The sequence below is a fragment of the Guyanagaster necrorhizus genome (genome assembly GCF_019112545.1).
Source record: "Guyanagaster necrorhizus MCA 3950 unplaced genomic scaffold BT62scaffold_4, whole genome shotgun sequence".
In the NCBI taxonomy this organism is placed as follows: domain Eukaryota; kingdom Fungi; phylum Basidiomycota; class Agaricomycetes; order Agaricales; family Physalacriaceae; genus Guyanagaster; species Guyanagaster necrorhizus.
In genome coordinates this window covers 1,715,469-1,743,282 of record NW_025064883.1, presented here as the reverse complement: position 1 = coordinate 1,743,282, position 27,814 = coordinate 1,715,469, and the positions used below count along the sequence as shown (strand labels likewise).

Sequence of the window (27,814 nt, the reverse complement as noted above, 5' to 3'; positions counted from 1 at the left end):
ATTCTGTATTGAGGATAGTCCTTTCTGTCTTTTGATGAACATTTCAACTAGACGACGAAATGAATGGTATTCTGTACGTGCCGTAGTGGACGATTCGCAGGTTGACGTCGACGGGTATAGCCTCAATGACGGACGGCGTTTAACGAGTGGTTACCAGGGAATATATACAACCTTTACCTTCAAGTCGACAACTTTATTTTGTTTCCATTTTGATCACACAGGGACAAGAGGGACAAGAGGGACAGAGACTGCTTACGTCAGAGAAAACGAACATAGGAATCCAAAAGAGTAAATTCACTCCCTCGTTCTCTCACTCCCATCCTTTTATTTCAACCTACTCTAGTATTTTTGCTGCTTCATTTTTTATACTTGTTATTATCGATCTGCTCTTTGCGCCACCCTTTTCCACTCAAATTTCAGCCGAAAACTAGAGCGAAACCTGTTGCAATTAGCATTGCATGTCCGACTTTGATCCAAACAGAACTTTGGCGAATACCCCCAGCTCAAGCAGCAGGCTTGACTCCAGCTTTAGCTCCTCGACGTTGGGCCTTATGTCTCTGATGAAGTTTGTTGCCGTTCTCTGTGTTTTGGACCTCGAACTGACGATGAGTAGCCCTCTTCTGCCTCCGGAGCAAACATCTCGATATGTACATCTTCCGACACCCCAGAGTCCAACCAACAATACGATGACATTCAATCAGTATATGCTACCACATACTCCGGAGACGCCCACCAATTCGTGCGTTCTCTTAAAAACGTATTACTATCAGCATGCTGACTCTGGGTGGCTAGGGGTATGAGGCTGCCTGCAAGGAAGGAATCTGGTCCAGCAACGCCTCGTGCAATGGGCATGATGACGCCTGACTCGAGTCCCTTTGTTTCGAGGCTTGCGCCGCCATACAGGTGAGATTTCTTGCTTGTAAGCATTGTATGAAACACATGTTAAACAATGGACAGTGCCTCAAATCCCCCTCGAACGCCTGCACCTCGTCCTCCAACGTATGTGTATGCTACTTATGCAACTGTTACCATCCTGATGGTCCTTTAGTAATATATCCAAGTCACCTTCACCATCGACTACCGCGTTGTCTTCGCCATTCTCTGCCAAGCCTATTAGGGGAAGCCCGATGCATGTGGATGATGTGTTCGCTGTTTCCAAGCCAAGTACGCTCCAATCTCCACCCTTGTCGCCGCCTCACACTGGTGCAGGAGGGGAAATTGATAGGATTAGACACGCGATGGCGCAGGAGCAAAAGGAAGTGGAAAAGCGTCGACCGGAGTATCTGAAACGGAGCAAAAGGCCTTTGGATGAAGGGGAGGAGGGCCCTGTGGAAAGCTCCGCAGTAGGAATCATGGAGAGCCCGAACAAAGGACGCCGGCTGAAGCTATTCCAGGAGACGAGTGAGGAGAGCTTTGAGGAGAGTCTAATGGCTGGAGGTTATGGGCGGTATCGGACGGCCGACTGGGTGCGGCAGCCGCAACCGATGCTCGTTGCGCCAGAAGTTTCGGTACTCGAGGCAGAGGAGCCGCCGCCACTAACAGAAAAGGAGCTGAAGAAACGCAAAAGACTGGAGGCGTTTCGAAGCGAGAACCAGGTCCACCATGGTCCATCAAGATTGTTTCCTGTTGAATTGGAGGGCAAAGGCCGGGTGTTACTGGATATTCCCAATGAGAGTCTGGTTCCAGAGGGTGGAAAGCGGCGGAGTGGTGGGGGCACATCTAGGAAGAAGAAAAAGGATGGAGAGAAGGAAAGGAGTGCTGGGATCGAGATGGAGGATAGCCCTAATTGGCCCGATGGCGAGTTCCCATGGCGGCTGAGGACGGAGGAAAGAGCAGAGTTAGCTCGGGCGGAGGAGAAGGCACGACTCGGATGGATCGAACGGTTCTTGGATCGGGATACTGACGACGAGGGCGATGGGGACGGGGATGGTGAAGTGATTCCGTCGGCCAAGTGGGGCGTCGTGTACGATGACGATGGCGATAGGCCAGTACCGGCACGGCGGGGTCGGGGCAAGATGATCGGGCTACCCGCTGACCCGGTGGGTGAACGGCGACGAAGGCGAAGTTATTTTCCGAGCGATTCCGGTGATGCGAGGGCGGCACTGCTGAGCAAACGCAGTGTCCGGGCTTTGGAATACCGACGCGAGAAACGACTTCGTGGTGGCGACAGCGACGATGAGGTTGTGTGCATCTGTCGAGGAACTGATGACGGACGGGAGCTGGTGCAATGTGATGACTGCAAGATGTGGTACCACCTGGAGTGCATAGGCATCCGGAGTATCAGAGATCTCGGGCGGGAAGAGGATCCTTGGTTCTGTAGTGATTGTCAGCTCCCGACTGACGTTGAGCGGGAGGATGAGGATGAAGATGAGATCTACAGGGAGCCGACTTTTGCACCGACAGATATGGACTATCCATCTCGAAGGAGGGGGTATGACGCGATCTTTACGGCTGGCGCGATCGAGGATTCACCAGCATTTTTGCCCCGGACGCCGCGGTCGTACGACCATTACGAAGAGGCTCCGTTTGACCCTACGAGCACACCGTCACGTGGAATCAAGTTCGGTGGGCCGTTTGGGACTCCAAAGAATACCATGTGGGGACGGGGAGCAGGTCCATTCCATACGCCAGTAAGGCTTGACGATTCGCCCGTAAGAAGGCACGAATGAACGTATGTTGTAGTAGTAGTCTTAGTAGTACTAGTAGTAGTAGTACAAGTATTGGTAGCTTATGATGACATGTATCGATGCAAAATGCTTACTGTCGAAGTGCGTGATGTGACGGGTCGCGTTAACTCTGATGTTGATGACGACGGCCAGCCTGGGAGACCGTCTACGGATAGCAGTGGTGAGTAAAGCAATATGGGTATTTCGAACGAGTCTGACAAGATAGATACAGGCCCTCACAGCACTGAAATACAAGCCCCAGGATTCGTCAATTGACTGTACGTGGATTAGGCATACAAGGCGACACGGAAGAATACTAACGCCCAGCGGCATGCTTTTTTTTTCATCCCTTACATATTCCGAAATGTCCAAACTGTTGTTGTCGTCGTTGGCATTGGGGTATATGTATTGGAATTGGAACTGTCATCTGGGGATTTGATATTCTGGTGAGTAGCGTATGTAGCGTCCCTGCGTGCCGAGCTCGTCAAAGATATCCCGGCCAACAATCCGTGGCGCAACAGGGCTGAAGCATTGGAGAAACGGCTGAAGGAGCTAGAGGTCGAGCTGGAGACCGAGAAGACAAGTACGTTATATTACATATTTCTATTGTGTTTTCCAGGAATAATTCCAGGCAGAGATCATCGAGGTGAAAGAAAAGGAGCCAGAAAAAGAAAAAAAGAAGAGCAGCAGAAAAAAGGCAATAGGTGGTAGTATTTTGGAGGGTAAGTGGATGATCAGCCTCGACGATTTCTGAGAATCTGGGATAGGTCCTACAACGGCCGACACATCTTGGCTGTTTTCAACGTTCTCAAAGTACGAACGGGTGCGTGACGGTGGGGATGAGGGGCTTCTGCTGTCGGCAGCGATCCACGCAATCGAGTCGTGTGCTTCGTTTCTTGAGCGACCCAGGGAAGGAATTGGAGCAGGACAGATTGAAATGGTGGGTCGACTGGTAGGATATGTTTTGGAGAATAATTCTACAGAAGATATCGTGAGCTTGGTGGTGGACCGGATAGTGGGCCCGGCACTGTGTATGTTGGCGGGAATTGAATACTTGGACGACGTGTTCGGGAGATCCGCCGGAACAGCGGATGTGCGTCCCGAAGTGGTAGTTTTGGTAAAAGAGGTGGCGGGACATCTAGAAGCCAAGAGTGGTGCTCGCGAAGCACTCGCACTGGAGTCGATCCGGCAATTAAACAACGTCCTCACCACCTCGTCCGCAAGTACTACTCGAGTCGCTAGGCTGGCTAGAAAGGACGCTGTTTGGTACTATTCATCCATTCTTGCCTACCTCTTTGCCACCTCCTCGCCTGCTGATCCATTCCTGGGGAACAAGGTGCTGCAGGAGATGGTCACCCTACTTCGTCACAAAGAGGCCGGTATCGAGTGGGAGATGGTGCTGGGAGTCATGGAAAAGTACTGGCTACATCAGAAGGATGGATAGTTGACTTGTTTTCTCCCCCCCCCCCCCCCCCTCCCCTTACTTTTTCCTGATTTTCTATTCGTTGTGTGGCGGGTAGCCAGGTACCCGCAAGCTCGGCGGACGCGCTCGAAATTTATCGGTTAAAATGCCGTGGGAGCGGAAACAATACGCCATCACTCCTCTTTGGGGATGGAGGGCAGAATGATCCATTTTGCCGCTTTCTCAGGGACGATGGGCACATGTATTTCAGACATCCGAGCCTGTACACTGCGGATGCTTGTCGACAGTCAAGACGACGACGACAGCAAGCAACCACCGCTATACATCCACTTGGACAATCTCCAGGTTCCTGCTCGGACTGGTACAATGGGAGAGACTGCCCGACATGTACCGCGAGGGCAGTGGCAATGGAGATGCCATTTGGGGAATTACATAAATGAATAAATATACCTTCAACAAATAAACAACGCCAAATGCCGTTGCGCGTGGCGAAAAGGGTCGACATGATCGAGATGGGATCTTGTATATAATTGGGCGTTTGATCAGATTCGGACATTCGCATTACATACATCATTTGGCCACCTCTGAATTCGTTTAAATAAATGCGTTCCCCCGGTCTTCCCACCAAACCCATGTCTGCCCTTGCCGCTGCCCTTGCCACCTTCTCCGTCCCCTCCCCTTCCAGTACCGTCGACTCCTTCCCCGACGACCGCCTCATCATTTCCATGCCTGTTGCTGGCCCGTCTCGCGCGACCATTCCAGAGTCACCCATTGAGGTTCCAACCGTTTCGCCCAATTTGAGGGCAAACGAGCATCTCGCTGTATTGCTACCTAGATCCCTCTGGAAGGTGAGTGAAAGCGCCCATTTATCTTATGGATACTGACAATCACCCTTTCAGCCCGACTCGGCAGCTTCATGCTGTGACAACTTCTTCTGTCGTGTGCGATTTGGCGTATTTGAACGGCGGCATGTGAGTATATGCGCGTTCATTTAAGCACTTTGACTTATTTTTATGAGCAGCACTGTCGGAAATGCGGAGGAATATTCTGCAGCCAGTGCTCGCCGCGCATGACCCCTTTACTCGACGTCTCCCACTTACCGTTCCTCCATCCTCCAAGGAACGTCCCTATTACTACTTTTCAGTCCCAGGAAAGCAAGGTCCACGATGCCCGTGTCTGCGATGACTGTTTTGACCAGATCTATGGCTGTCCACGGACTCCTGATCTCGTCCACTCGCCGGCTCTCTCATGTTCGACGACTAGTCTCGCGACACCACCGCCATCTATCATTGGTGTCGAGCACCCTCTGCGCAGTTCCCCTTCTCTCATCAGTTTGGCAAGCTCGTCGTGTTCTTCAGGTTCGCGGCGCCTGAAAGCCTCCCTAGCCGAGGAACCGTCGTATGGTGCCCTCGACGCGTATCCCCTCAAGCGTTCGAGTGTGCTTTGCAAAGCTACTGGCGGCGGCAGATGGGAACCCAAGCAGGAAACCCCTCTCGCGGGGGCAAGGTTACCCGGTGGCAAGGCCGGATATGAGATTCGTTTGGAGAAGGAAGCCGAGAAGGAAAAAAGGCGCAGGGAGAATCCCGTTATAAAAGACGGTGGTATGTCGTTTCCATCTCCTGCTTTTGTTGTCCTTGCCTGACGTTGGATTTCAGACTTTCAGTACCGTTTTCCTCGTGATCCCGAGCTTATCGATCTCCAAGTCAGGCAGATCTGTCTCTCGACGTTCTAGCCTCGACGTGTCTTTCGTTTATTCTTATTGCTGTATATTTTGAGGCTCTATCTCACTGTACCACTAATCACTGCTTCTTGTTATACCTGCTGTCCCTGGCATTACCACCCCTATGCATATATTCTCCTTTTCCGTATATATCCTCACCACCGAACCCGTGCGCCATTTGTATGTGCGTCTATCTACTGTACTGTACTGTGTTGTACAGCTGCCGTCTTTTCTCTTGGGTTTACTCTCGTTGGTTATGCTATTACTTTTGTGTTGTGTACCTCATTTGCATAATTCATGGAACACTTGATCCCTCCCCCCAATCTCAGAAAAAATGCCAGTGTCGATCGTACCCCGAAAAGGCAATACACGGAAAACTTGACTTTGTACTACGACCATGCTCGTTCTACGTCGGCTCCGTCTGCCAACGTCAACGTTAACACGGTGCAATGCGACGCTACAAATGACGGAATCGGCGTCAGTGACACCACCACCACCTTCCACAGTACAAACAAAAACGACAGTAGAACCAAAGGCAGCGACACCTGAATCCAAGTCGTCTACCACCAGCCTTATACGCGTACGACGAAAGCCTGCTGCTACCCGACTTGCCATTTCATCACCCCAAAAAGCAGCGAAGACACCAAAATGGCGACGCGCCCTCCCGGCAGGCGTGTTGCCCGCGTATGACGAGGCTATCAAGCTCATCCGACAAGACAGCTTCCGCCTCAAACGCGAGGCTGCTGAGGTTCGCAGGTCTATCAAGCCAGGCGATGAAGATGAGGAGGAGAAGCGAAAGCTGCTGAGGATCTTACAGGTGCAGAGCGAGATCAACCTCCCAGAGGTTCGGTGGGCCGTTAAAAGTCGGTTAGTGGACATGCGCAATCCGGCTCATAGGCACCTGAGGGAGCAGAACTGGAGAGGCGAGGGTAAGCTTGATCTCCTGGTGAGCATTCTATTTCTTTTTCTTTTTAATCCTTTTTTCCTGATGTTGTAGATGGAACGTATATACCAAATGAACGTGATCCCGGACGTTCTTCCTTCACTGCGCCCGAGTATCGATGTCTCTATCAAGGTCCGCCAGACGCATCTTGCGGGCCCAACATATCGCAGTCGTGGTATCGAGCCAGGCGTCTTCCTCAGTCCCAAACAGACGATCGCGCCTCCGACGGTGTACGCGACTGCATTCCACCTTGATACTAGGCTATACACCATGATGCTCGTGGATCCAGACGTCCCGGACCCAGAGAACGAGACTTTCACCACATTTTTGCATTGGTTATGGTATGTCGTGTTTTTGTACTTTGGACTTGGACTTAGAATTTTCAGCCCCAACGTCCCGCTTTCAGCAATCACTTCCGGTCCGATTAAAAACCTCAATACACATACCCAGTATGTCCCTCCCCATCCGCAACAGGGAACCCCATACCACCGTTATTCCCTGCTCCTCCTACCCCAACCCGCCCGCCCCGATGCTCCGTACAACCTTGTCACAGAAGCATGCTCCATCACCTCTCGCTCTCGCGCCGGCAGAGTGACCAGCCGCTATCTCCCCATCCCTGTAGTTCCGCAGTCTGCTCGGACGGAGTTCAACGTCCGCGAATTCTGTAAAAAGTGGAGCCTAGATGGTAGACAAGGAGGTGGCGCACATATGTGGCGAGAAGTCTGGGACGAGAGCTCGGACGTTGTATACAAGAACGTATTGCGTGTGTATTCATTATACTATTTCTCTTTTCCTCCTGCCTTACCCTTTCTTCACCTTCAGATGCCGACCCGCCTAAGTATGGCCACCCTCAGCGACCGGACCGCTATGGTCATCTCAGGGGCGAGAAGAAATACGTGGCGGTATAGGTTAGGTATCCACCTAATGGGCGGCGCAAGCAGTAATAACGGTAGCGATGGTGATATTACACCCTGCATCATTTTAGTGACCCGAATAAAGGCCCCTCACTTTGAAATGTTGGTTCCTTCCGAGTCCCAGGCTTGAAAATGCTGTCCTTTTCGTATGTCTCCAATACATTTGTTATCTCTCCGGGAACGGGTGGTATGCGGCTGACAAACTCCTCACCGAATAACATTGATGAGGGAGCATCATAGCGCTTGCGAATAGAAATGATGCGATGTCGACTTGATGCTTATTGCATTCACCCGTTCAATCTTTTGTTGCACATGCTCTGTTTGTTCTCGCTCTACATGGCCTGGCGGTTCCGTTCTGATAATATTGGCTTCGGTACCATTACCCCTCCTGAGTAAAATTGCCTATGTAACTCGTTCTGGCGCAGTACAAACTTGTTCCGCTGCCGTTGCTTAATTGCCTGACGTTATATTCACGTCGGGATCTCGCGGGATCCCATTAATACTCGCAAGAATGTTTAACGCCTATTTTGAGGGTAGAAAGACTTGCCACAAGGAACTACTATTTACTACTACTCTTACCAGATATCTCTCAGCATTCAAGTCCCTTGGACTTGCCGTGATAATCCAACTCCTCTCCCTCTCGTCATGATGGCCTGTAGACATATGTAGGAAGGGAGAAACCATACCAATATAGGTACTGCAGTACACATAGGCACATGCAACATACGATTGCAAGGACATGCATCTCACATCTTTCCCCGGATACAGATCAACTCCGACACGGATCCAATGAATCCATCCTCACAAGGCTCAGGGATTTCTCCGACTGAACACACGTAGGAATATCGGGAACTGGCGAAGGTGACGTAGGTCAAGCGCCGACGTACCTTGGCCTCCCTTCGTTGACTTGGCCGGGATATCGCGGGTGATGGACATCAATTCCCATTTGACGCTAAGAGATATGTGAGATCGTCACCGAGTTAGCCACCAGAGGGGGTGTGATTCGCAGGCAATAGCTTTTGTGCGGTAACCAATTTTGACTGCGGTGCCTCGAAGATTCAGCCTGAGAACGAGGTAACCTAGGATATCATGGAAAGGAATATCAAAAGCCACGAACTTAATCATGAGCATGGCCTTGAACGCGGGAAGGCTTGATGCATTCCCTGCTCGCTATTGGTGCGGACTTCGTGCTTCCCTGATACATCATCCAATGTTCACGGAAGTCAAGTATGAGTCCAAGAGGGATGTCTGAGAAGGACTTAGACGTCGTGCTTACTACTCGTTTAGTGGTGATCAAAGATGCGTGGTCCGCGGACGGTCCTATCATGACGATTTCGTTATCCCTAAAACTCGGGATCAGATCCCCTCAAGTAGGTTATCTGGGTTGAGCGAGCAGTAAGAGCGTCTAGAAAGCCCTAGGCTATGTGGCGCACCAGCATGCACATTAGCCGGCCCTGTTCTGTAGGACGATTCCTTGCGGACAACTTCCAAGACGATAAGGAGTCTGATTGTGTAGTATGCTATGTATTAGTACATATCAGTTAAGGCCACCTAAGATAAAAGCCTCTTCGCTAATACACCGCTAGTTTTGTTTTACTCCGGATCAGTTCCCTTCACACTATCAACGCTTTTTCTATCAATGTCTTCACCCTGATCAATACTCGAGCCTGCCTCGGAATCTTCGTGGTATCTTTGTAGTGTACGGTGCTTATGCTGACTGTTTACAAAGTCAGGATCGAATGACGTGCGACAGTTGATTTAAACTTACTACCAGGCTAACGTGAGAGCGGCGGCAGGGGAGACGAGGGAGAAGGCAAATCCGGCCCAGTTGCCTCCCGTGACAGCCGGTTGGTCTTTAGTTTGGAAGAGAGCAAGGGGGCTGAAGTGCAGTGAGTAAATGTGAATGAGTCAAATGGAAAAAAAAAGCCGTACATTGTTGCCGTACAGATACCGGACGCTACGTTAAGTCTATAGGTTAAATATTGTAAGATTCATATCACTGAAAGAAATACATCTTCGGCCAACTTACCCAGCACTTGCAAATGACCGAAGGCCAGGGTCGCCAGCACTAGCGACATGGTCAGTTATGGCCGCTCATCCAGCTGGTAATACATAAACAACTTGCAACGTATCCTGCGTCCATGCCCAAAACATCGAACTCGATGATTGGATCCATCCTGTGTTGTAGTAGAGGACTGAAACCGGGGCGGATATGATGAGTATAGCAAATCAAGTGGACACAAGGCACGTACACCAACGGAAGGCGCGATGTTTTGGATAAACCGGCGTCACAGCGAGCAGCACACACACAATTGCATTAAGAGTCGCAGCAACACAGAGCGGCGGCCATCTTCGACCCTGCAGGATAGAAAATTTCATGTTAGTATCTCTCGGCTACGTTCGGTCAAATGAAATATCACATTGAAGATAGTATCACTGGACCAGCCTATTATTAACGTATTGAAGAATGTGATGAGATAGGTGAACGTGGGATAGACATCTGGAAATGGTGATTAGAGAATGAATACAGACGAAGAGCTAACACACTGATTTGTTGCACAGTGAAGCTTCCCTTTTTGATGCTGTTATATCCCTAGAAGTCAAGTTAGTCCATAATCCGCTGCAGAGGAAATCTATATGCACCTTGAACCAGTAGGAGAATGAATCTTGTGGTTTCGATCCACTAGTGGCAGTTTATATCAAACCAGACAACTTCCAGCACGTTTATATACTTACACGGAGTTACACCAGCTCATGAGCCACAGGAGAAGGATCTCGGGTCGCAAGAACCATGTTCGAATCTAAAAGAGTAAGCATGAGATTGAGAACAAGGGACAGAGTAATCACGTACTTGTGACCAAGTGAATTTATCCTGCCGTACACGACCCTCCCTTGGATTTCTATCGCGTGCTAATTCTATGTCCTGCAGAGCAGAATACCGTTAGCGTCAGTTCATCCTAGGAGAACATGGCCAACATACTACAGCGGTGAACATCCAATTCGGCTGTTGGCGTGCAGGCACATCGGGGAGGAGGAACAACTGAGGTATGATCACAATGACAGAAATAATACCGTCGATGTAGAACAACTATGCGAGAATTTGCTCAGTTTTTTAACCCCCAATAACGATGGTGGGACAGTCATACCCACTGCCATCCGGCGTGACCTAGGCGGCCGTCCAGAGGACCATAAATGGCGGCTTGTAAGTATGAGCTGAAAGGTATGTCAAATGGGAGAGAGAGGGGGAAGGGGGGGAGGATGCATATGCCTGTGGCTTACCTGCACATGGGGCCGATGGCTGTCGCAGCGTTGATGAGTGCTACACGTCGTCCTAGCTCGTCGTCTTTGTACCACGCCCTAAACGCAGAGCGTGGGTCAGTAAGAATTGATATAGTCGAGCAGCCACCATGCTTACCCTGTCAAGTAGATCACTTTCCGAGTAAAAGAGTCTCAGATCCTTTGTCGATGTGAAAGCACAGAATCACTTACTGCATGACCAATGGCCTCTGTGCGACGCGTTGAACATCGGACTTGAAGAGAATGACAGATGAAAGACTCACGTCTCAAATAGCCCAACTAAAGCACGGATCGCACACATTTGAGTGCTATTTGTCATTTGTGCTTGACAAAATGTGCTAATCGTCCAGCCAACCTCAAGGAATCTACATATACCTGTTAATCTTTCGCAGTCCTCCTTTAGATAAAGAAAACATACGGGATAAACCACTTTGGTGGAACACGAGTTATAATCAGGTTTGCTGGCCAAAGGCCAATTATCTGAGAATAGTTAAGGTAGTGAAAAAATGTGAGATTGAGGCAAGATGTACACTGGCAATGCTATAGGCAGTCTGGGGCAAAGGGAACGTTGAGTTATTATCACAGGAACATCTCTCAAATGCTTACATTTGCGTACTAAAGCAATGCAGATGTCAAGATATAGGTGGATGGAAATGGTATCAAAGCCACTAACGTTCAATTGATTGCCATAAAACCCGAGGTCTTCTTTCATACCGCTAACTGTTCAATAATTTCAGTTGTTAACTCGCAGCGGAAGAGAATTTCATGAGAAATCGCACCAAAGGCAGTCTGAAGATTGCTCTTATCTGGAGTACGAAAAAGGCAATCAGACCGCGTAGAATCATGCGCAAGCCAAAAAAAAACAAAACATACCAAGATATTTGATCCATGTTCCCAGGAAACCGAAAGTGATCAAAATCAGATCAATCTTGTAGATGAGCCTTTTTTCCTATGAGAGAAGCGATAAGCTAATGGCTGTAATGATGTTAGAGAAGGGGAACGTACTTCAGCCGATTTTCCGGGGTTTTGCTAGACGTAATATAATCAGCTATGAGCCAGAACATGAAGAGACATGGAATACACACCCATATATAGTCCTTCCATGTGCGCTTTTGCTTCTGAGCTGGGGTGACGTGCTCAACATCAACACGAGCGACCTTTGCGAGAACCATGGTGCGTCTGCTCACTTTCAAGTACAAGGCAAAACCCTCATTTTAAGGGAAAAAAAACACAACCGTGCCTGAGGCCTGTTTGAAGCATCGTAGTTCCGCAGTAGTGAGCAACTGAACCTGGAGATTGAAGCTTTAAGGCGTCATTGGTCTGTGAGAAAACACAATGGACAATTTGGAAACTCACGTCTCGCCGCGGCATTGGAACTTTGGACAGAGTCTGTCAGGATAAAATAATTCCAGGTTGTCTGGGTCATCTCATGCGACGATAATACAGATCGTTGCGCGATTTTTGGACTTGGGTCAAGAGTTCGAGTTGCGATTGCGCAGCCACCAGTGTGAATCGTTGGTGTTCCAAAAATAGTACTACTTTTTGATGTTGAACGAAGGTCGAGATGGTGATGGCTTGCACATATAATAACTTGGTGAGATGTCGTAGCAGTTTGATGCGGTCGGTAAATCCTTCCTTGGAACCTAAATATGAAGCCGTCGTCCTCCAGATGATACTGGGCCAGGATTGGGCTACTAATAAGCACGGCGGCCGTTTGTCTGTACCTGCTGAGTTGCTCCTAAATGGCTCGCTATACTCCGGCCGGTGATGGCGTGCTTATCGTCGTTCAATGATTTATCTATCGGCCTCGAGGGCGTTCAGCAGACCATCCTCGTTTACCTTGGTCTGCTATGTCTACGCCAGAAACATCTCTCTTCGTTCCTCTTGAGCTACCGGACGCCAGAAATTTCCATGGAAAAACCTTTCCGATCGCATTCCATCGTCCGGAAGGAAGTTGTCAGCTGTCTGTGGAAGAGGGTGTCGAATATATTCGCAAAATTTCTGGTTCAGGCGAATTGACACGGCTATTACAAGACCACGGTGCTGTCGTATTTCGCGGATTTGGACATGCATCAGCAGACACGTTCTCAAAGCTTATTATCGCAGCCGAGGAAGCCCGAGGAAACAAACCGTTTGAACAGATCGGGCTTGCTGGAAAGCGACTCACCAAGGCACCAGAAGTATTCAGTGCGAACGAAGGTCCTCGCACTCGCCGATTCTACCAACACAATGAGGTGAAAGGCACTAGAATCACACCTTTTTATCATTTAACATGTCCGCTCTCAGTACGCTCGGTACACCCATTTCCCCGGCTTCATTCATTTCTATGCCACGGTTACCGCCGACGAAGGTGAGTCCATGCCTGCCGGTCAACTGGATCCCATCTTATCATCTTCTAGGTGGGGAATCACCCATTGCCAACAGTCTTGAGATATATGAACGGGTCAAAGAAGAACTGCCAGAATTTGTCCAAGAACTTGCGAAGCGTGGACTGACCATGCGCCAAGTTTATCCTCCCGCCGGACACAATCGAGGAAACGTGCGAGCTGCTCATTTAATGTATAACGATGCCCGACGTTGACTATATCTCTCAATGTTAGGGAAATTATTTCGACTGGACCCAAGAGTACTGCTTTGGACAGAAGATATTGCCCGGGGACGATGAACCGACGCGACGACGCAAAGCAGAAGAGCAGGCACGCAGGCTCACCCCTCGTTTCAAATGGCTGGATGACAGCTCTCTAGAAGTCATTCAAGACGTTCCAGCGTTCCGCCGGATAAATCCCGGTGGCATACCGACTTGGTTCAATGGTCTTGCTGGTGCGTTCTCTATCACTCCGTCTCATTCTGTAGGAAGGAAGCTTACGAGTAACTCTTCTAAGGTCAGCGGGGGTCTGCTATCGACCAAAAAGCCATCGAACCCCCCTTCATTGGGACTGACGGGTTGCATTGTACGTCGTGACCCTTTATTTTCATAAAACCTTCCAACACCTTACCAGATCTCCGGCCCGGATATGGCGACGGGACTCCGATCCCTGAGAAATGGCTTGATCGTGTCGTTGAGATCACCCGGGAGCTCGAGTACGTGCATACATGGGAAGCTGGCGACTTGATATTTGTCAATAACCATCGTACAACTCATGGACGTGCGCCGTGGGTGGGAGAGAGAGTAGTAAGTCAAGCCTAACGTTGAAAATGATGTAATCCGCTAACGGTTTCGTAGGTTCTTGTGAGCATGTGGGATGCCTTGCCGGGAACGCTCTCAGAATACTAGGCGCTACACCAGGAGAAGATAGTGGCGCTCTACCAGACAGACAAGACAAGAAAGGCTGATATCGTAAATTCAAACTTAAGTAGTACAACTTGTTACGAAACATTTCAGTACGAGCCTCCGGATATCTGTGTACACCTGTCATCAACACTGACGGCAGAAACAAAAATGATCTCCTTACAGTGGCATCGTTAAGGAGGAGCGTACCCGCTTCACCGCCCGTGATGGTGAGAGCCGAAAAATCCCAAGTCCTAAAGAGTCAATTAAATACATTGCGTTTATGGGTATCACATTGAACTTCGTGCATACCCTGAGCATGCACCACAATCAACGGTAAGGCGCTTTGCATCAGAGTCAACTCTATATGAAGGGACGAGATAATAATAATGATTAATCCCTCGGTTTATGGATCTTCACGGGCACTCACACTACAGTCGTGGTGGACCCTGTAAAGCTTATGTCCCTTAATTAATATCCAGTAAGCATTACGAGCCTCTCCAACAAGACCGACGTGCTCACGAAATAGGCGCGCCAGTCCCAGGGGTTCCGTCATCGTCGGGATACGACTGAGTGATCAACACCCCGAATTCTTCGATTCCGCTCAGGTTGTTTCTGTGGAATGTATCAGTCAACGATCTCCTTCATGTATGGTGCCTTTTGCTCTACCCAGAGTAGGTGATACCAGACACTGAAGCCGAAGAGGCGTCAGCGTCCACTTTAATTCTGTATCAAAAGCGCCTTCAGAGACGTATACACGAATGATGACGTCACGTCCCACCTCAGGCCGTATGATGAATCGGTGACGGTATTACCACTGATAGTTACGTCGGTAACCGACTTGTCGCTAGCAATCGAGCCGATGGATATACCGTGGCCTCCAGAGCACTGGTTATTCAAGAACCTTGTGCCCCGTTTAGAGTGAAGGGATACATAAGCAACTGTTTATACGTACTTGATGTTTGTCCCGTCGTTAATAGCCAGACAGTCATCCTGGTTCTTTACGATGCTGTCTTGAATAGTCACATCGTCCGCAGAGACGTCAAAACCCTGAATAAATGTGAACCAGCTTGTTCGGTAGTGAAACTAACGGTACCCACGTCCGTATTATGGCCCAAGTCATCAATGTCGCCAGCGCTGTTATCAACCTACAGGAACAATGATCAGCGGGTTCCCGAGCAATTTACGATACATACGGTGATACTAGTAAAGGTGAGGCCATCACTATTGCCGATAGAAACGGCTTGCGCGGGGGTGTTCAGCACCTATCAAATGAGGTTTCGAAAACGGGGCTCTAGTGACAATCATTTCCTGGCTGACCGTAAAGTCGGAGTAAGTGCCCGAACCCTTGAACCTACAAAGCTGTCAGCGAAGTTCAAGTACGTATAGAATTCAAACAGACTTCAATAATGGATGAGGTTTTGCGACACCTCCGTTCGTGCCTTCGCCATCCCAATACAACGCACCATTACCCTATCCTTCTTTGTCAGATAATCGTGAAGATATATCAGAAAATACAACCGACGTTGAACTCATTCCCCGCACCATTGAAAGTGATATCGGTACCGTCAATAGTGAATAATGGGCCACTAGCTAACAATGGCTGCATTCAGCGAACTTCTAAGCAGTAAATATTTGCGACGTACTTACAAGTAGTTTTGGCAAATGTGATTGAGCCAGTCATTGTAACAGTCGCGCCATCGGCGGGCTGGTAAACCGTAAAAAAAAGATCCGAGGATGCAACATAGGATTACCTCCAGCGTCAGGACGTCTAAACACGTAATACTTCAGTACAGATAATCAAAGTTGTAATATGAAATGGCTCACTGCCGCTACTAACGGTGAAGGCTTCAATTGTCACCGAAGAACAGTCAGAAAGATCTGAAGCTGTAGCGACGGAGTTGACAATGCAGCTAGCACGTTTAGCGGGTCGAGAACCACGCGGAATGCTTTTTGCCATCACAACAACAACCGTTGCCACCAGGACTCGAAAAAGAGCAGACTTGAACATCGCAGCGGGTTGTGACTGGGAAAGGAGGTGGAGAGAGATATCTGAGCGGGGTGATACATTATCCGGCATACTCATAACATCTTTATACAAATGCTCTTCTTCTCACACTACTAGAGACATGAGAGAAAAGGCTAGAGTTGGACGAGAAATTTCTTGCCATCAACACGCGACTGAATCATTTGCTCCTAAAAATATACCGGTTATTTATAGAACACACGTATGACGCGTATCCTTAGTTCGTACCTGTCTGTTTACCTAGATAATTCCCAGATGAGGCTCAGGCATCAATAATGATTTTTTATACGGGCGAGATATAAGTGACGGATATAGGACCGACAGGAAAAGCCAGCTGAGCATCGACTTGCCCAGTAATGACGCGCCGTTGGCTCCGCTTCGTGTCGACGTCTGTCCTGACGTTGGTTGAGGATCTTCAGATTTTTATTTCCGAGTTCTCAAGGTAGCGGCCCGTTTCAAAGTTTGCGATTTCCCCGACCTGTAGTAGAATTACTCACAAGATGTCATTCCACGTCGCGCCACATATGAGAAAAATGTTCTTTGAGCGACTAGCGGTCCGTGCAGCAGCAATCGCTTAGTGCCGTGTGACGCGAGATCCATGAGGATCTGAATACACGGATTCACCATGCCTGTACCGGCCCGCCTGCTGATTCCGTTTTTCACCCGAAATCTTGCCGCCTTGACGACTGTAGGACCACAGCTGTCGGTGGTCGGTGTCTGGTGTCTGTTATCCTCGCAGTGTGTGTTGATAATTGCGTGCATTTGGGAGAAAAAGAAAGAATCTCCGGCCCAGACAGGTTCACTCACAACAGCCTCCATCAGGCCTTCTATTTTTAGTTCTCCTGCAGGTTGTGGATGCTGGACGAGAGGGTCAATGGAGGATGTGAGTGAGGGCATGGACATACGCACTGACAGCGACTTGTTAGCAACATTGAGCGAGCATGGACAAACGATTGAGATAACTAATTAGACCATCAGAAACTAATCAAATAGATGGTCTACTAACGATGCTACAACCCTCACATTCACGCTATTCCCTATCAACCGATATTTCGTCTTCCTCGACACCTCATCAGGCCACTGGAATAGCGACGGGTCAAAGTCAGATATACGAAGCAGCTCGCTGGGCGTGAAATATCGCAAGCGTAGGGGGCGTAGAATAGCTGGGTCTGCAGTTTGAAGGAATTCATCAAACGTCTTGGTTGTCTGCGACAAAATGAGTGGATGAAAGCTGTAGAGGAACTGGGCGTACGTCTAGCTCTTCGTTCATCTGCAAAATAGACCCAGCTCGCTCAACGAGGTGCGTGTATCCTATAGTAAACACGTGAGAGACATCTAACGTTCAAAGGGCCTTACCACTTGTAAAGCAGCATGTCTTTCTATCTCCAGGCAGGACGATGTCGAACAGCCTGCCCCACTTGGTTAGCACCCTATCCGAAACCGCATACCCCTCCCCGTCATCATCAAGATAATCCCTCACCATCTTGATGTCTCCCGCCACCCGTCCCGGTATCTCTCTCAGAACGGTCTCATTCACCCCGCCGGCCCAAGGCTCCCTTCTCGCAAGCAGGTAATATCTTAACCGCGAATTCGGTATCCCAAACTGTAGCGGTGTTAACAGAAACTCCCGCACAGAGTACTCCATCCGGGCTAGGGTAGCAAGAAGGACTTGACGCGTGCTTGAAGTCTTTTACGGACACGTCAATTCTTGGCTTGGACGAATAGATGGAATGGTGGGTACCTCAAACCCGGCGACATTCTCCACCAGTAAGTGGCTCGGCCTTTGCATTGGGGCCAACTCTGGAAGGACAGTCTGTACGAGATGCAAGAACGACTTGGCACGAGGATCTGCTGCCCCTTTCGCATTCGGGTTGAGCATTGTATACGGTTGACAGGCAGGAGAGAGGAGCCATAGTTCTGCATCCAAAGCGCCTAAATCTGCTGCTGTCAACGTCGATATATCTACCTATGCATGAAATCAGCCAAAACGAATGGTTTTGGTTGGCGACGCACCCGACGCACGATACCCTCTCCATAATTCCTGCCGTATATCCTGCACGCGTTCTGGTCCCAGTCAAATGCACGGATAACACTTGCGGGGACGTGACTTCTTGTCAGAGCACAGTGAAGGCCGCCTGTGAACGAATAAGTAGATGCAAAGTGTTGAAATACAAGTACCTATTCCGCTGTAGAATTCCAGCGCCTGCACCATGGAAGAGGAGGAAGGAATGCCGTTTCTCTGCCAAGCTGCAGCCCTTGGAACAACTTCGGGCGTTGCCGGTATCTAAATCAGGGAGGCAATGTCCAAATTTGGGTTTGGTTGGACGCGTCAATGTCGCGTCAATCTTGACTTGGATTTCTCAATCATTCGCGATGGGAACATAAATGTGCCCAACGGTGATGCTGTATTCCCTCTGGTGTTGTCTGGAATGCTCTCTATGACGGTCTCAGGGCTTGAATTAAACATAAGGAGAGGGATTCAGATCGAACCTTTTGCAGGACCAGGATTTACAGAATCATGACGTCGACGCTTTCTAGGCTCAAATCGAAGAACGATAAGTGGCCGGTCCATTCAGACCACAACACTGGGTCCCAAAGGATGCACCCATCAACCTCAACATTCCCGACAGTTACGTGCAGCACACCCTCACAGCAACGAAACAGCGACCTCCAATCACTCTTTCCAATATTCTGACTCGCAGTCCCCGATGGACTACCGGAATGCCATCAAATGATATCAGTATGATCCTACGAAGTGGTTCATTTGGTCGATGCAGAAGATTGGTCTAGCGAGTCATCTGAAGGTCTTTCCTGAGAATGGAGTTTGCAAGGGCCAGTTGACGATGCAGCTCAAGCGTCTTCGGGAGACTCAGGAATCACTTACCTGGCCTTGAAATAGTGATGACCTACCTGTTGTTTCATTCGAGAGTCGTACGTCTCTTCTAATCAGTCTGCCCTGCTAAGCAAGCTGATTTTCCGGTGTAGACCAGGCAATCGCTGAAACGTCCTCTTATCCTCATTTCGGGTTTCATTCACGATGTTTCGATGTTCATGGATGAGCACCCAAGTGGCCTCCACCTCCTTGTCAAATTTATCGGCAAGGATACGACTACTGCTTTCTTCGGTGATATGTATGACCACTCGAACGCGGCTCACAACGTACGCTATCCTTTCGACATCCCTGCTTCTCGCTCGCTGAATAATCAACATCTTATAGAGTCTCGCTATGAAACGCGTGGGTGTACTCCACGGCGGACATCCTCACGTCCTGAACATCGTGAAACGAATTCCGCAGTCAACAGTTGAAAATTGCACGGTACAACGAATTGAGCTCCAACTATGCTAGCACCCACCGCATGGAGTGGTGAGGAAAAGCCAGCGAAAGGTACTCCGGTTAAGAAGCTCTAGATGTGGAAATGGCAGGTCCTAGGCCTCATGCCTCATTGTTAAACGTTTTTACCTGTCCTCGTTTCCCCGATATTAGACTGATTCGCTGACGTGAATATTGTATTTTAATCGTGTTCATAAGCAATCTTAACAATAGTATTCCGTATTGTCTTATCTGTTTTCGTGCCACGAGAGAATAGCAAGGTAGATTGAATTGCTGCCATACTCTGAGTAGTAGTACTAGCAGTCTCTAGATGCAGCCAGTGTGATGTAAAATCAAACATAAAAACTATGATTGAACATGTTCAGTTTCTTTGCTTTACGATATGATTCATCGAACGTGTCCTTGCTTCCCAGACCAAAACTTGCTAAGTCTTGGGCAGTGAGTAAATCCGGGATGCATGACCGCGCTTTTACCGAAATAGTACGATCCTATCCGGGCCCATGTCACAACACGCATCTCAGGGCTCATGGCTCTCTCATCTTTAGACTGAAGTACGGACGTATGTATATACCCTTTGAGAATCGATGCATTCCGCAAGTTGTTCTTGTCCTGACGTTGAAGGATGACCCGAATTGCGATGACGAAATGCGTAACCGTGGATACGTACAATGGTAGGTAAGGTATCCCAACCCTCACTATCGTCATTTTTTTTTTCCCTTGGCAGACCCAAGTACCATTCTCAGCGAGACATCGCTCTATCAACGGCACGCCACCTTTTCCCCTTCGTAGACATCGGTATGGTGAATAGACCGACTCGGACGTAGGGTGCGGAGAAAGTGTGTTTCTTGTTGCATTTATTGCTTTTTTTTTTTCCCTTCTCGCTTCACTGACAAGGCTATCCGGAGTATCATTCTCTTTCTGTGGCGTCTCGCGCCACTAGCGGATGAAGCTCATCTTCTCCCTCCTTTTTTTTTTTTTGCAAATACTCGACTTAGATACTGAACGTAAACCCACTTCTAAAAAAGCAGTTGACTTCCGAGGCTCATTTAGGAATTGATTTGCGAGTTCGAAAACTAAGTGCGCTCTTCCTTTACTCATTCAGGGCTTATCAACAAACGGCCTTCTTAGGGTGATAAAACGAGATTTCCTAATTTCCGCGTTCTTCTTACCGAAATATCTCTCGGTGGCGAAGCCCCATCTGTTAAAACGTCGAGTATGCATTGGCCGAAGAACAGAACTCACTGGACATTGACCTGAATCCAATCACCGAAAGCTTCAAGAAGGCGAGCAGCATCATGATCGGAATAGGCTTTTCCGTTGTGCCCTTTTATGAGTCGTTTAGCCCTTTCGAATTGGTAACTCCAGGGATGTCTGCAACGCCTTGGAGGTCGAGATCTAAATTGGACGCCGTGACGGCATTTGACCTGCTCCATGTCGTAAGAATAGAGGACCTATGAAACGAAATCAGCCCTGAGAGGCTCGGGGACTAAAGCTACACACATTACAAGGTCTACAGCGGCGTCATATCCGCTTTGAAAAGCAGAATCTTCTTGGGGAAGGTTGATGCCGAGCCAGATCGAAATGTACTATAGCGCCGTAGTACATTAAAGATAAGACTGTCCTTCTCACTCCGACTTTTCAGAGTCCTCTACACTTGTTGCATGACAAGCCTTGAGTTCAGCTGAGATACGCGAGTACGTAGTATATTATGCGCTGGACAGCCCGGTGAAGATGAATGGAACCCACCTACCTAACCGAGAGACATCGAAATCATATTTTCAATTAGCATCCGTGGGACATAGTATCTATAGCGCACCAATTATTAAAGGAGTCGAGAATGGAAGCCATTACACGATATTTTTCAAAGGCCAGATCGCGGAGGCCCTCCCTCGCCAATTCATCACTGTGTGGACAGTGGGAAAAAAAAGCGTTGAAATTGTGTCCATGCTACCTACCTAGCCCCCACCCCCATGCCGACTCCTCCTGCTCCTATTAACAGTCCCACTCCTCTCCAGCGCCGTCCTCATACTCCGAATAGTCTGCACAATTTCCCCCGCCAACTTTGGACTCTCAGCCTCGAAATCATACCTCTTGTTGCCCGTAAGGACCAGCTTGAAGATATTCAAACTCTTCGTACTCTGCTGGCAGTCAACGATGCTCTTGATGTGGTACGAGTAGGTCTTGCCGTTGTCAAAGACAGCTTTGGCTTTGTTAGTGGAGGGCATGATCTGCGTTAGTGCGTTGGTGGGTGGGTTAACTTGGGCTTGTGCGAGGGAACTCACGTGGATGTAGACACCGTCGATGGCGAGGGTCTTTTCTTGCTTGGCGACGAGCATGGGCATCTTGCGGGATATGGTGTATTTCTGGGGGAGGGGGAGACCTTAGCACAAAAGTATATGAGAGCAAAAAGCCTCACCTTATATGCAGCGGTGTAATCCAGCGCAGAGCTAAGTTTGACTTCTGGCGTATCCGAAATGCGCTTGAATATCGATGCTGGAAAGGACATCAGAAATGAAAGCAAATATGGTGCGAGCAAACCATTTGGGTCAGTCGTCCGCCCAGCACCCTTGAGGACATCTCCCCCGAGCCTGCTCTTCTTGATGATGACGAGCTCTCGCTTACCCTGCAGACTCGCCACGGTGCGATCAAGCGGGATAAGAATGCTCATGTCCGCGAGCAACAGTGCGTACTCTTTCGGATTGTCAAGCTTGCGCTTACGGCAGACCATCTCGAGAGCTTCTTGCATATACATCTCAGCAGACCTAGAATTGGGCTCAGGGAGGGATAAGGGTTGAAAAAAAAGGACGTACACAGGGATGGTGGTGGATATGTGCCCTGCATCTGCTGCGTCCGCCACTCTTATTCTCAAGAACATCTGCGGCCCGCTGGATGATAAGCCTAAACTGGTCGAGAGCGGTAGGGAACCGAGGTTGGAGCCAAAAACGGGGGCGGCATTGGCTGCTAGGGACAATGAGCTTGGATTCTGGTTCTGGGATTTCTTGGCGACGGCGGTTCGAGAGGGACGTCGTTGGATCTTGGCTTGGAGGATACGGTTCTGTGCGACTAGAGGGATGGTGAGAGGGGATAGAGGAAATGAAGGAGATTAACCTTGGGCAGGACTTGCTTCCAAGACAGCATAGGCATCTGCGTTGAATTTGACGATTTTGCCCATTCGATCAGGAGCTGGAGGACATAAAGGTATAGTTCCAGAATTGAAACAAGGGACGTACGTGGAAAGTCATCGTCGACTTCACCGTCATCCTCAGCTATTCGGAGTATCCATCCAATGGCACTCAGTTGGGTGTTCCATCTCTCGTCATCCTCAGTGAGACCGTCGTCCAGCTTGGGTTTCCATCCCTCTTCCCAATAAGTCCATAGCGCAAATCCAATGACCTCTTCGACCGAGGCATCCTTCCTCACACTGAGTTCCATGGCCTTGTTCCTAGGCTCCTGTGCATGGGGAAAGTAGACCTGGACGTACGAGGACGCACTCTCACCGCGGCCACTGATCAACGAGTAGAGCTCACTGAACGGATTAGTCGTGGTGCCCGCAGACTTGAGCACGGCCGAGAGTGCGGACACTGTGGGGAGCTTGGGAGGCTGGACGCGTTTGCGGGTGAACGTCATCTCTGCGGTGGGATTGCGCTGTGGTTTGTGGGGGCGGGACTCTGCCCGCGCCCGGTTTGGGGAGACCTTTTCGGAGACGGGGCTCAGTCGGGGGCGGGATCGACGGGAGGGCCCTGAGTTTGAGAGAGAGAGGACCGAGTTCATGTCGGAGGCGCTGTCAAAGTTGCCGGGTGTGCGCGTTGTTGTCGCCGCAAACTCGCTGTAGACGATGAGTGTAGAATGAAAGAAAAGAACATACACGCACGGGTCAAAGTCGTCGTCGTCGTCGTCCATGCTATCGTTTCCACCAGCGACATATTCGGACGATGATGACGGCGACGAGGATGGCGACGCAGGGTTCTCTTCGTCGCTGGAAGAGTCATCAAAGCTGAGCGTCGGTGGTGGACCAGGCAGCGGGGCGGTATCAGGACTTCTCCTAGCTGCCATCCTCAGTCGTCGTCGCCGTTCCATCTCAGCAGCGCCTTTGAATCTGGGGATAAACTGCGGCAGATCCGGCACCTCGTCCACCACCACCGGCTCCTGCACGTTGATCTCTGGCATGCTCTCTGGCTCCTCGACATCTGGTTCTTCATTCACCGGCGCACTCGTCCCAACAAAGTTCTTCACTACGTCCGGCTCCGTGGTTGACAGCAGCGTCGACGCCCGCTTGCTCACTGACGTCCGTTTCCCACTGACACGCAATCCCAGCCCGCCCGTGCGTCCACCCATGATCGTCTGCGTGTATTTCAAACTTTTGGCCCCCGGGGCTGGTTGTTCTTCGTCATCGCTGATTTGGGGACTAGACGGCATGGCAAGCTCTGGCCATCGGTCGACGTCAGCGAGAGAGGCGGCGAGGATGTACGGGTTTGAAGTATAGGACGAGTCGAGAGAGATGAGACGGGAACCATAGGGATCCTCGACGTCGCGGAGGTAGTTGAGTCTGAGGCTGTGGATAAGATAACTGTGAAAGGATTGGTGAACGGTGCAAGGCCAGACGTGATTGAACGCACTCGGTATCACTAATTAGCGACATTCAAGCGATCGAGGCACTGGTCGAGTTCAAACACAAGTCACCAACGTGACAGAATTCCAAATGTATATCCCGGGCCGCGTAGCAAAAAAACATCACATCATATTTATAAAGAGAACCAAGAGTCAAAAGCTTTTAGCAACAACTCCTCCCAGCAACCTTCACTTTCGGAGCTTCTTCACCATACCCTCCTGTTCCTCCTCATCACCATCACTCCACGCTGTGCTGCTAGCATAGTTTGAACTCAATTCATTGTACCGCGCAATCTTCAACCGTTGGCTAGGTGGAATTCGCTTCGCGATGTCCAGAATGTGAGGATGGCCGCCGTGGAGTACACCCACGCGTTTCATAGCAAGAAGCTATAAGGTATAAACAAATTGACGACAGTCAAGCAGCGCAGTAACTTACATTATGAGCCGCATTCGAGTGGTCGTACACACCACCAAAGAAGGCCGTAGTCGCGTCTTTGCCGATAAACTTTACAAGGAGATGGGCACCACCTGGGTGCTCATCCATAAACGTCGAAACATCGTGGATGAAGCCCGAAATAAGAATCAGTGGACGCTTTTGCGACTGGGTTTGGACTTGACAAAAAACGTCAATACCTTGGCAAGGTAGTGCGGAACAAAAAAAAACAAAACAAAACGTACAACTCTCGAATGAAACAACAGGTAGGTCATCGCTATTTGAAGGCCAGGTAAGTGATTCCTGAGTCTCTCGAAGACGCTTGAGCTGCATCGTCAACTGGCCCTTGCGAACTTCATTCTCAGGGAAAACCTTCAGATGACTCGCTAGACCAATCTTCTGCATCGACCAAATGAACCACTTGGTCGGGTCATATTGGTACCACTTGATAGCATTCCGGTAGTCCATCGGGAACTGCGAGCCCGAGTCAGATGTCGCGTATATGACAAACATGAGGCGACACGTACCTGGTGGTGGAAATTGTGGTATCCCTCACCAATGGTAGCAAACGCTGTAATTACATGGTCCTTTGGCGTATGCTTATCGTCGAACGGAGTCTCGCCAAGCCAATGGGCAAGAGAATTGACACAGAAAGTCGACTAAGCAAAAAATACGTCAGCTTCCCCAAGAAAAAAAAATATAACAATCGCTCAAAAACTGACGTGATGTACAAAGACGAGGCGCAAAACACCAGCATATACGAACCCACCCTTCGCATCACCCCATCCCAACCATGCGATCAAAGAAGGAAAGAGGAAACCCATGGTCAAGATGAGTGTCAAATAGTGCCTGTGCTGCCACCTCACGACGCGATTCTTGCTCAGATCACTGACGTCTGCGACACCAGGCTTCCGCCTCGGCTTGACGAGCATCCATCCGATATGCGAGTAGAAAAATCCCCGGTGAGCGTTGTATGGATCGAGATCGGTGTCCGTGTACCGGTGGTGTGCACGATGACCTCGGGACCACCACTTGATCGACCCTTCCAGCGAACCAGCTCCTGCCATGGCGAGTATATACTGGAGCGGGGCCGAAGCATTGTACGACCTGTGAGCCCAGAGACGATGGTACCCTGCCGTGATACCAAGACCGGTGATGAAGTAATAAGCAACGGCCCAGACGGCAGTCTCCCATCTAAGCCTGGTATAACAAGCACCGATAACTCCCATTATTGGGGTCGAGGTAAGGATGATGAAAGAAAGCCAGTTGATTTCATTGAGAATATTGGAAAGAGTGATGGGAGGGAGCGATTTCGTCGTTGTCAAGGTATGCTGAACATAATTGTCGGGAATGTTGAGGTCGATGGGTACATCCTGCTTCGTAGGGACGTCAGACATGGTAGTCGTCAGTGGGAGAGTGCCAAATTCTTGGGGACGAGCGGATCCATTTTTGGGGACGTGTGTTGTGGCCTGTGTACTAGCGGCGTCATCGTTTTTTTTCTGTGGTCAAATTCGAGTTCTGGACTCCTTGAGCGGTCTGCCGTTCCATGGCAAGCGCCCCGTAGCGGGACGAACATTCAGTTTTCCATCTTTCAAAACTGATTCAAGAGCATCCACCAGTATCTACTCCGGTTTGATAGAGGATTGAGGTTCGGTCCGCGGTACCGGGACGCAGTTGCAATTCTGTCTTGATTGGAAAAACACGTCCCCTTCCACATCCAGGCTTCTCTTCCCAGAATACCACCCCAACTTTCTCAGGAAGACGCGCAAGAAGGCAATCCAAGTCCTTATAAGCGTCTTTCAGTTCTTGTGCATGAAAAAAGATAGAAGGCGCCACGGTGGCTCAACATTAACTTTCTCATGCTACTCGCCGTGATGAACACCTTTTCGTGCCTTTGGGATGCACACCGGCCTAACGAGGATAGTGCTTGATATCTGTCCTCATGTTGATAATATGTTGTAAAATATGGATGGTCATTTCAGATGGCAACAGGCTCTGTACCAGCGGCCCACACAAACCAGACTTTAGCTTCACAGCTCACAACACTAGGAACGCCATATACGCAACGGACCCATGAGCGGTTTCGGAGCTGTATAACAGACTCATACTCTTTAGCCATCTGATCAATTACGGCTTTGAAATCCCAGCTATGTCCTTGATCAAGCCTCTTTGCAGGGCAGAACCATACCGTATAATGGCACACAAGAGCTCTGGCGATCGCCAGTCGTCATAGCTTTATCAGACCTATATGCGAGGAAAAGGAGTGTCGATTCGCGTGAAACAGTCGTCCCTCTCCGTCCCTCCTTGGTCCGGATGTAGAGATCACTTTGAGGGTCCCTATTGAGCCTGCAAATATGACGCAAGAGCCGGAGAACGCATAAAGTCATCGACAGCAGGCTCTATCTAGCTGGCTGTTGACTTGGGTGCAGTATCTGCATTTTGGCAAGACACTTATTTTCGCGCTCGGTCCCAGATATTTGACGCGCTTCGCGCAATAAATCTCATGCGGGATTTGGGAAATACCGGGGTGCTTGAGGAACGACAGAGATATTGTCGGGAAGTATATCTCCGGTAAATCCCCTAACATCGTTGAGATTTCCAGCTATAGCGCATGCCTCGGATAAACCGACAAGAGCATGTTGCCTGCGAGCAGCGGGAATGGCAATGGCAGTAATCCATTTAGCTTCAAGATCAAGATTGCGCAGCGCATCGACACTTCCTACACCAATGTAAAAGCGAAGACCAAGGGTACTTTGTAGCTTTCTTGAATATTCAAACGCCATTGGACCAGGTTCGCGCTTCTCGACTTGGAAAGCAATGGCGAGGCAGAGTTGATGGGATAGGATACCTGAGCTACAGAGATGTTCCCAAGATGTGTTCCAGTCCTCAGGTCTCAGGCTTGGAAAAAGCAGGCTGCGTTCTAGGTAATTCCATGAAAGCCGTTCATCGTGACGGTGAACGTCGAGGGGCGTGGGAATAATATGTCTGACTTTCGACCTCTACTATTATTTCTATAATTTTAGTGATGGCTACATTCTTCTGGCTTTCGGTTCGTCTCTGCGACCTCTGGAAGTACTCAAGCTGAAGGGCCAAGTTTGTTTCGGGCAGCCGTTGTTCATCTCTCTCCCACTTAGTGGACAGCCTCGGAGGCGGAATACGATCGTTGAGCGGCATGTTCCTCTAGC

At 49.5% G+C, this 27,814-nt stretch overlaps 11 protein-coding genes across 11 annotated transcripts; 5 read left to right on the top strand and 6 right to left on the bottom strand.

Moving 5' to 3' along the window:
- The first annotated feature begins 303 nt into the window (after nt 1–303).
- Nucleotides 304–2,775, top strand: BT62DRAFT_928097 (uncharacterized protein). The gene is made up of 5 exons (XM_043185436.1): nt 304–565; nt 614–739; nt 793–903; nt 958–999; nt 1,049–2,775. Exons 1-5 carry the CDS (start codon nt 459–461, stop codon nt 2,667–2,669), a joined length of 2,007 nt encoding a protein of 668 aa, XP_043044316.1. The 5' UTR covers nt 304–458; the 3' UTR covers nt 2,670–2,775.
- Nucleotides 2,776–4,801: 2,026 nt separating this feature from the next.
- BT62DRAFT_928094 (uncharacterized protein) lies at nt 4,802–6,156 on the top strand. Its single transcript, XM_043185435.1, has 4 exons — nt 4,802–4,937; nt 4,989–5,060; nt 5,111–5,690; nt 5,745–6,156. The coding sequence occupies exons 1-4, from the start codon at nt 4,815–4,817 to the stop codon at nt 5,819–5,821; spliced, it is 852 nt and encodes a 283-aa protein (XP_043044315.1). The 5' UTR covers nt 4,802–4,814; the 3' UTR covers nt 5,822–6,156.
- Nucleotides 6,157–6,178: 22 nt separating this feature from the next.
- BT62DRAFT_1072834 (PEBP-like protein) lies at nt 6,179–8,072 on the top strand. The gene is made up of 3 exons (XM_043178898.1): nt 6,179–6,755; nt 6,807–7,093; nt 7,139–8,072. The coding sequence occupies exons 1-3, from the start codon at nt 6,207–6,209 to the stop codon at nt 7,794–7,796; spliced, it is 1,494 nt and encodes a 497-aa protein (XP_043044314.1). The 5' UTR covers nt 6,179–6,206; the 3' UTR covers nt 7,797–8,072.
- A 44-nt stretch (nt 8,073–8,116) lies between these two features.
- On the bottom strand, nt 8,117–12,135 carry BT62DRAFT_1001599 (MFS general substrate transporter; the record flags this gene model as incomplete). Its single annotated transcript, XM_043176755.1, has 32 exons — nt 8,117–8,188; nt 8,246–8,363; nt 8,417–8,492; nt 8,554–8,618; nt 8,643–8,829; nt 8,885–9,031; nt 9,100–9,170; nt 9,264–9,383; nt 9,435–9,545; nt 9,599–9,634; nt 9,696–9,734; nt 9,795–9,861; nt 9,919–10,024; nt 10,087–10,166; nt 10,214–10,259; nt 10,310–10,349; nt 10,403–10,467; nt 10,518–10,589; nt 10,647–10,754; nt 10,813–10,879; nt 10,952–11,023; nt 11,082–11,097; nt 11,156–11,172; nt 11,227–11,328; nt 11,382–11,443; nt 11,494–11,514; nt 11,570–11,578; nt 11,637–11,683; nt 11,743–11,769; nt 11,837–11,912; nt 11,969–11,992; nt 12,049–12,135. 32 exons carry the CDS (start codon nt 12,133–12,135, stop codon nt 8,117–8,119), a joined length of 2,253 nt encoding a protein of 750 aa, XP_043044313.1.
- Nucleotides 12,136–12,681: 546 nt separating this feature from the next.
- Nucleotides 12,682–14,367, top strand: BT62DRAFT_1072832 (Clavaminate synthase-like protein). The gene is made up of 7 exons (XM_043178897.1): nt 12,682–13,197; nt 13,250–13,313; nt 13,363–13,502; nt 13,564–13,783; nt 13,846–13,914; nt 13,963–14,135; nt 14,187–14,367. Exons 1-7 carry the CDS (start codon nt 12,814–12,816, stop codon nt 14,235–14,237), a joined length of 1,101 nt encoding a protein of 366 aa, XP_043044312.1. The 5' UTR covers nt 12,682–12,813; the 3' UTR covers nt 14,238–14,367.
- On the bottom strand, nt 14,342–16,242 carry BT62DRAFT_978733 (polygalacturonase; the record flags this gene model as incomplete). The annotated part of the gene is made up of 16 exons (XM_043189370.1): nt 14,342–14,362; nt 14,416–14,485; nt 14,544–14,594; nt 14,662–14,697; nt 14,754–14,846; nt 14,901–14,957; nt 15,013–15,135; nt 15,187–15,281; nt 15,332–15,379; nt 15,428–15,496; nt 15,552–15,585; nt 15,634–15,704; nt 15,757–15,824; nt 15,882–15,939; nt 15,986–16,002; nt 16,059–16,242. 16 exons carry the CDS (start codon nt 16,240–16,242, stop codon nt 14,342–14,344), a joined length of 1,095 nt encoding a protein of 364 aa, XP_043044311.1.
- Nucleotides 16,243–17,166: 924 nt separating this feature from the next.
- On the bottom strand, nt 17,167–18,516 carry BT62DRAFT_928087 (S-adenosyl-L-methionine-dependent methyltransferase). Its single transcript, XM_043185434.1, has 6 exons — nt 18,436–18,516; nt 18,271–18,392; nt 17,999–18,223; nt 17,614–17,944; nt 17,510–17,568; nt 17,167–17,463 (listed from the first exon to the last, which is right to left on the bottom strand). Exons 1-6 carry the CDS (start codon nt 18,467–18,469, stop codon nt 17,239–17,241), a joined length of 996 nt encoding a protein of 331 aa, XP_043044310.1. The 5' UTR covers nt 18,470–18,516; the 3' UTR covers nt 17,167–17,238.
- A 494-nt stretch (nt 18,517–19,010) lies between these two features.
- Nucleotides 19,011–19,755, top strand: BT62DRAFT_537092 (uncharacterized protein). The gene is made up of 3 exons (XM_043181302.1): nt 19,011–19,188; nt 19,243–19,416; nt 19,475–19,755. The coding sequence occupies exons 1-3, from the start codon at nt 19,159–19,161 to the stop codon at nt 19,601–19,603; spliced, it is 333 nt and encodes a 110-aa protein (XP_043044309.1). The 5' UTR covers nt 19,011–19,158; the 3' UTR covers nt 19,604–19,755.
- Nucleotides 19,756–21,306: 1,551 nt separating this feature from the next.
- On the bottom strand, nt 21,307–24,455 carry BT62DRAFT_536965 (uncharacterized protein). The gene is made up of 9 exons (XM_043181301.1): nt 24,205–24,455; nt 23,460–24,155; nt 22,819–23,414; nt 22,697–22,771; nt 22,399–22,651; nt 22,127–22,350; nt 22,005–22,081; nt 21,871–21,951; nt 21,307–21,816 (listed from the first exon to the last, which is right to left on the bottom strand). Exons 1-9 carry the CDS (start codon nt 24,225–24,227, stop codon nt 21,544–21,546), a joined length of 2,298 nt encoding a protein of 765 aa, XP_043044308.1. The 5' UTR covers nt 24,228–24,455; the 3' UTR covers nt 21,307–21,543.
- Nucleotides 24,386–26,026, bottom strand: BT62DRAFT_978732 (uncharacterized protein; the record flags this gene model as incomplete). The annotated part of the gene is made up of 5 exons (XM_043189369.1): nt 24,386–24,583; nt 24,633–24,808; nt 24,875–25,103; nt 25,157–25,288; nt 25,352–26,026. 5 exons carry the CDS (start codon nt 26,024–26,026, stop codon nt 24,386–24,388), a joined length of 1,410 nt encoding a protein of 469 aa, XP_043044307.1.
- Nucleotides 26,027–26,607: 581 nt separating this feature from the next.
- BT62DRAFT_917107 (uncharacterized protein) lies at nt 26,608–27,803 on the bottom strand (the record flags this gene model as incomplete). Its single annotated transcript, XM_043184024.1, has 4 exons — nt 26,608–26,839; nt 26,874–26,975; nt 27,153–27,549; nt 27,620–27,803. The coding sequence occupies 4 exons, from the start codon at nt 27,801–27,803 to the stop codon at nt 26,608–26,610; spliced, it is 915 nt and encodes a 304-aa protein (XP_043044306.1).
- Nucleotides 27,804–27,814: the final 11 nt, after the last annotated feature.